The sequence below is a fragment of the Colius striatus genome, chromosome 11, assembly GCF_028858725.1.
Source record: "Colius striatus isolate bColStr4 chromosome 11, bColStr4.1.hap1, whole genome shotgun sequence".
Lineage (NCBI taxonomy): Eukaryota > Metazoa > Chordata > Aves > Coliiformes > Coliidae > Colius > Colius striatus.
Window position 1 is genome coordinate 4687593 of NC_084769.1, and position 7408 is coordinate 4695000.

Here is a 7408-nt window from a genome sequence, read left to right on the forward strand (position 1 = left end):
ATAGGCTGGTAACATGAGACCTCATACTTTAAAAATAATATTATCCTCCTGAACTATTTACTGACTCTGATCTTCACCACTGTAAATGAAAGCTCCTGTAAGGCCAGGTCTTACAGATGGGGAAACCTGGCAGAGCCGTCTCATGGGAAACCAGTGTCAGGAAAAGACCAGAACTCTGCAATTCTTTGTTTTGAAGGCCAGGCTTAAGGATTTTTTTTTGTGACAACACTGCTACTTTCTAACATTCTTAGATTCTAATAAACCTATATTCAAATTTTGCCAAGCTCCAGATTTAACCTAAAATATCAAAGTGTAATACAGTAAAACAGAGTAATGCAGTGAAAAAACATCCCTGGTATTGTTCCTTAAGTTGGGTTTAATATGAAACGGAGCCCCGGTTTTAGTTCAGCAGAGCGTGCCTGCAAAGACTACACCAGTTATTGATGTGCTGCTGCTCGCTTCTTGAGAATGCCCTGGACAGATAGAGGGTCAACAGGAGGCTGATGTCATATAAGTCCTCTTATCAGCCTGTGGCATCCTTCATCACCCTCCCCAAGTCTGTACCATATCAGTCAAAACAGTAAAGAACCTCAAGTTCCTGCTGTTATCACCCAAACGAAGAACGTTACTGGGATAAAGGCACCTTCCAGCTCCTGACTCTGAGTGTGACAGAGGTGCAGCTCTTGCCTTGCAGCCCTCTTTCAGCAGCAGTGGCTGCCCATGCTTTTCTTCACCTTTGTGCTTTCAAAAGTGTTCACTTTTACAGGGGATTTTGCAGATTTTCTGCCCTTTCCTCCATGGTGCTTTTGTTCTCCATCCTCGTTGCACTGTGCTCTCCTGCAAATCCGCTGTGTGCTTTTGCTCTCTATGCTCTTCCTCTTTGCTTGTCCTCCTTTAATTAACACCCAGTTTTATTTTTGCTTCCTCATTTATATCTTTACTAGCTTTTTTCTGACCTTTTCTCTACCACTAATAGCACTCTCAATACAGATTTTTCTGTATTCTTTCATTTTTCCCAAGCCTATGCATTTTCCTTCTTGTCTTCTAATTACCCTGTATTTATCTTTCCCCCCCTGGGTTTGGGTATGCCATCATCTTTTAGTTTTGAACTCGAATATTTGTATTTTTTATAGTGTTTTTTCCTCTTCTTGTGGTTCTTTTCCCCTTTTCATTGCTTTGCCCATCGCCCCTGCCCTGTTTGCTGCCAAACTCTCTCCTCGCTGTTTCGCTTTCCCAAAACCAAAAGGACTGCTGTCATCCACTTCAAGGTCTGTGTCTCAGAAACTTCATTTCCTTTGCTTTTAATTATTGATTCTGTGCTCACAGACATCCCCAGCCTTGCCCCTCATGCTTTCCTTGTGCTCTGCCAACACTATGCCTTTCCCTGGCTGATGTCCCCTGTCCCTTTCTCTCCTCCCTGGGTGTCTCTTGGCTCGCCAGGCCTCTGTCTCCACAACTGCTGCCCAGCTTTATAAATAATGAGTGATACTTCAGTGGCCTATTTTATCAGCCATCTTCTAGCAATAATTGCAGGTAGGCAGAAATCTGTCTTTTAGCTCTTGCTATGAATCCTGAAAAAAAAAAAAAAAAGGACTGTAAATAAGTGAATGCTGCTTTAACTTCTGAAGATTTTGTACCTGTTTCAGCATCGCCATTTCCTGCCTTCACTCATCTGACATTCAGATGATTTTATGAAATGAGGCAGAAGGAGATGCCCCCGGTTTGGATTTAAAAAGTGAAATATTACTGCGTGCCCTCACAATTTGGGATTCTGTACCACTGAAAATCTCCCATGCTAAATGTCCTAAGAAGCTTAAGATCAGCCCTTTTAATATTGCTTTTAGCTGAGCTTATTTGTAACCCTTTCAGAATATGTAGCACCTTAAGAGACGACACGACAGGGCTGCTGCTGCTGTCACAATCATTGCATGCCCTTTCCACACTATTTTCTCAAGGCTTTCTCCCCTGGTTCTGCACTTTTTTGTCACTGATTAACTTGCATAAACTGCAGGGTTTAGTGTATTTTTTAGAATTGCCTGTGTTTGTTTTGCCCCTTTGAGCAAGTCCTGTCTCTTTTCCCCAAGTCTTCTACTTCCTAATTGCATAGCTAGATGTGTCTTCCTCCAAATCTGAAATAACTGCCATTATCACCATGTATAAGTTTACATATACTTAAAAAATTAAACTTAAGTCACAGAAGACCATATGGGTCTCCTACTGAATTTCATTCAAATTCAAGAGATGAATCTGCACTGAATAATGCAGAGGGCCAAATTGTGCTGTTTCATTCTTTTTTCTGTTGTGTTTTCCCTCTCTGGTCAGGCATGTGGGTATCCTGCAGCCCCAGGGAGTAGCTCCAGTTCAGCCAATCTCTGCACTCCCACTTCCAGCAGTGGTAAGGCTTGAGGGCTCAGGCTGGATTCACAAAATCCCTGAAGAGCAGAAGGGTGTTTTGAGGACTGTTGCTATTGACTGTATAGGGGAGCATCATCATAGTGCTGTAAAGTTGCTTTTTTTGATCATTTTGGGCTGAAAAGAGGGATGTCAAGTCATCAATTAATCCTGACAGCATCCTTCTGTGGTGAAAAAATAATACTGTCACACCCATTTTATAAACAGAAAATCTAAGGCAGAGATAATGGAGGCTCAATACTGGTACTGCTGATACCACCAGCCTCCCAATCCCTGCTTCAAGGATGGTCTTGAAAGTGTTATTTCAGTTCACAAAGGGTAGTCATTGCATCAGGCTGAACCCTGGGCTGTGTTCCCATACCTAGACCACTCAAGCTTAGCCAGTTCTTAAGAGAGACTTCAGCTGTCTCTTAAAATGTGTTTTCAACTCAAAAATACGAAATCCTGAGTAAAAAAATGTAGTGTGCAGTAACTAAACATGGAGATTTGAGAGCACTGCTGTTGGAGACATCCAAATCTGAGTACAGGTATGGTGCCTAGGTCTGCTTTGTGGCATGTACAGTTGGAATTTGATCATTCTGATGTTTTCATGTTCTTCTGATGAAATTTAGAGACTCCTCATACCATTTCAACGTTTCAGATACCTAAATGAAACAGCAAAGCCAGACCCTAGAATCACATGAGCTTAATTTTTCCCCAAACACAATGCCTTAGAAGAAAAGTTTGTGCTTTAATATCAAGCTTTTGTATAGTTTAGCAGTTCTTCTTAAGGAAATGGAGTGTATATAATTAATACTGTTTAATAAAGCTCAAAAATGCAACAGATGCAGCCAAAAGTGCACGTCATTTTGAGCAGATCTTTACAGAACAGACATTCCATATTGTGTTCATCTTTTTCCACGATCACTGCTATGACAATCTGGTGTGTTTAGCAGTTGTTGCTGAGTAAGGCAGACTGGATTGTATATGATTTTCTCCATGTCAGCCAAGAAACAGAACTCTCTTCTTTTTGATGCAGTAAAGTGATCTTGAACTATTTGTTGCTTTCTACCAGGAGCACATAGACCTTTACTAACTTGCAAGAATAATAATGCATTACCATCTGTAGGTGCAATCTCTGGAGGCCTTAACTGAAAATCAAATGGTGATGGTGCGAGAAAGTCACAGGAAGCGATAAATCGAATGAGATGACCTCCCCAATAGAAAAGCTACAAGATTCACAAGACATGTCATTAAAATCTATGAATATCACATTAAAGGAAAAAAAATTAAAAGGGGATATGGAAAGAGGATCACCTACAGCAGAAAACCGATAAGGGAGGCTCCAGTGCAGAGGAAACGTTTCCCCTTTCAGCATTCCTTCTGGGTGCCAAATTTTCCTTCTGTTCTCCACCTATTAAACAAAGCTGCAACTTCCAATTCCTATCAGTTTTCCTAAATATGTGCAGCTTATGTGGCTTTGACGAGCTGTAAGGCTCCATATTCTCCTGGCAGCTCCTTGACAATGTGGCTCCAACAGCATCCTCCACTTTTGGCTGCCTCTGGGACCCCTGGTCTCTTCTGGAAAGAGAGAGGGAAAGCATCTCGTTTTCTGGAAGGACTTCTTGTGATTGCAAAGCCGATAGCGTGGCTGTGAAGAGCTTCGGAAAGATCCCTGTAAGCATCGTGGCTCTGTCTGTGGAGGCTGCTTGTAACGGGGATCTCTGGGTCCACCTCAGGAGGAGCTGTGCATAGCTCAGCAGCAGATCCAGGGTGGGCTCATGGGGATCACTTCTGAAGCCCCCTCAAAAGCTTGCTATGGGGAAACTGAGGCTAGTGGGAAACGTGATACCGAGTTATGCTGACTCCCAGCACTGGAGCTGTTTCCCATTTTGTCTTTCAGCTGAGCATTTGGAGGGAACTAAAATACTGGCAACCTTGTTTATGCACATAATCTACCTATTTCAAGCATGGGGATGCAGGAAAACTAGTGGGCTCTTTGCAACTGGGAGAAATTCCCTCTACGAGCCAGTGCTCATATCCACTTCAGTTACTGGAACCACCGTGAAAACTCCTGGTTCACAGATGTGAAACAAATTATGAAGCTTATGTAGTTGCATTCCTCCTTATTATTGGGAACAAAACAAATCTGAGAGATGGAGGACTTCTTAAAGTAATTATTGCCTGGCTTTAAGAAAGTGCAACTAGTTCTGACAAGTCCCCAATTCCTGCAGATTTCTCAGCCTAGGGAAGTCACGTTAATTATAAGATTAATTTATTTTAATTCTCTAAACCAAAAATATTGACTGAATGAGAAATTAACACATGTAGAGCTGCAGATGTCATTTGGCTTCAGATTTCCTGAATGATATAATTATTAATCTTTCATATAGCAGTGTGACAAACCTACAGATTCATTCCACAAAATTAGTGTGTGAAGAGAGACACCAGGACAGCTGAGCTATAGGTTTTCCCTTAATGCAGGAAGGAGAACAGTGGAATTTTCTAAATAATAAATAAACCCAAAATATTTTAAAGACATGTGGTGCACATCTGTCTGAAATACAATAATTTAAAGCAGAGTAATTAAATGCAAGATATAATATTCACCTTAGAGTGAGGGAATTATCTCATTTCATTTTTAATATAACTTCCCAAATTTGGGAAATTGAGATCATCTGTGGTGCCTTTTGAACCTTTCATTCTCTCCTATGAAAGAGGATAGATTAGCAAATTGGCTTTTTATTTTCTTTTTAGATAACCAACTTGGTGTTTGAAGGCATTGAGTGTCATACCCATAGAATATTAATATTATCTTAAGCTGAAATTATAAATAAGTACAGGTTTCTTACTTTCTAATTTAACTTCCAGTTAACTCCTTAAAAGCCCTAATGATTGAAGATGCCTAATTTTAGTTTATTCTTTTCTCCTTTGCTCAAAGCACCGAGTGGATCAGAAGCTTTACAAAAGCACAGCACGGGCTCATAAATTCTAGTTGGGGGAATCCTAAATCCTTAGTAAAAGTTTTTGATGAGTCTGCTCTTCCTGAAAAAGGGGGGAAACAGTAAATATTTTTTTGACAGGGGAAAAATAAAGCACGATTTTGCCTTCAGCTAGGTGAGGTGTCACTTTCAAAGGTGGTAATTTGGAGAGTAAAGGCATCATTTGAAGACAGATGAGAACTGATTAAGCTCCGTTTTGATCCTGAGCGCTGAGTTGAGGAAAATATTCAACCCTGTGGCGTAAGCAAAGAGGGAAATTAACGCTGAAGACGTTGAGACCCCAAAAGAGAAATACTATTCTGATAATCAAAAAAAACCCTCCACCACAATTCCATAAGTAAACATAAATGATGCTGAGGTAATTCTGTTGTGTTTTTTTTCAGGGAACATGACAAAGATCCTGAAACTTTCTTTAAAGTCCTGCTGAAGCTGAAAGAGAAAGATCTACCTTTTCACGTGTCTGTCCTTGGAGAGGCTTTCACTGAAATTCCAGGTACATTCCTTTTTTGTTTTTTTTTTCCTTTACTGTAAAGATATCATTAAAAAAAAATCTTTCCAGAAATAATTTTCATGTCTATTTATGTTTCATACATATTTTCAATACCTATTTTCTTATATTAGTGAAAGGACGTGTTTAAAAACTTTGCAGTCATGAAACTAAATAATCGTGATACAATATAACATTAAAATTATTAAAGTAAGCAGTTTTTATTTTACTTGGCATTTTTATTTATGGCTTGTGTTTTAGTACCCCTGTATATTTATTTAAAGAGAGAGATGAGTGTGAGTGATTCGATGGTTCGGATAGGACTGAAAATCTTTCAGGTCGAGGTTACTCATCTGAAATCCAGACTGAGATTTTAGCAGGTGAAAACACTTAGTTCCCTTTCAAATGTAAGGTTAAAGACTTCTGTGGAGAGCTTCTGGTTTGTATCTGGCATGAAAGTGGTCATTAATCTTTAATATTTTTATACCATTCTTGCGCACACTCCTTCCGTTTCTTGGTCTCTGACGACCACTGCTCCGTAAACAGTTTCACCCATCGGAAAAAGAATCGGGTTTTATTCTGAATACACCCAGCTTTGTGCCAGAGATATTGTGGCAATAAAGAGAATAATCAAATCCTCTACTGGGTGCTCTTGTATTAAATTAAAACCCTTTAAAAAAGTACATCAGTGATGAGCAAGGTTTAAAATATCCGATGTTTTAGCTCACACGTGCTTTCCAAACTGTAGATGTGCATCCCTCCACCTCTTCAGTCTGTAAGAATAGGCTTGGGATTAGTGTATTTGTCAGTTCTGTCATATCTGTTACCTGCTGAACTGGTGATCTTTCAATTGTTTTCATTTTGATTTGGCAGTTTTTAAGACACCAAGAAATTGACCTGATCCAAATAAGGCACAGCCCGAGTGGGAAAAAAAAAGAGATAAAAGTTTGGTAGCAAGAAATTCTTCATGTTTTCTGTCCATTTCTTTTTAAGATAGTTTTCTGAAAGCTTGTTCTTCCAGGCAAGTCTTATCAGCCATCCCAAGGCAACGTTGCTTTCCAGACTGAGCACACCAGATTTCTTAGAAGGAGAAATTTCTAAGGAATATGTGACAGATAGGAATATACGATGGTGCACTGCAGGAACAGATTCTATTGACACTCATTTTGGATGTTGTTACATATCTCATTTGTGGCTTCAGGACTTATGAATAATGTAGATCATCCTAAATTTATGCCAGTATATCAAATCTATATGCCGCACCTCTTATCCTGTCAATTCATTCATCCTCGTGTATAAATAAGAGTCTAAATAAAGGGCAGCGTGGTGAAATATGTCTCATCACCAGGCGTTTAATAGGGCCACATTCATACAAATGACATATGCAGGTCATTGCTAACAGGTACCAATAAAACCTGTTGCAAGTTCTTTATTGAAAAATTATTTAAGAGAGTTTTTTACAGATTTCTTTCTCTTTTTTTTTTTTTTAAATGGATTGTTGGCACTGTCTTGCCTCTCATTCCAATTA

The 7408-nt window shown here is 39.5% G+C and overlaps 1 protein-coding gene across 9 annotated transcripts in view; it reads left to right on the plus strand.

Annotated features, from left to right (window-relative positions):
* GTDC1 (glycosyltransferase like domain containing 1) overlaps positions 1-7408 on the plus strand; it is a 210633-nt gene that overhangs the window by 160428 nt on the left and 42797 nt on the right. For all 9 annotated transcript variants that reach the window (XM_062005031.1, XM_062005028.1, XM_062005027.1 and 6 more), the window contains one exon: positions 5777-5886. In XM_062005031.1, the coding sequence (XP_061861015.1) occupies positions 5777-5886 (110 nt within the window). The remainder of the gene's footprint in view (positions 1-5776; positions 5887-7408) is intronic.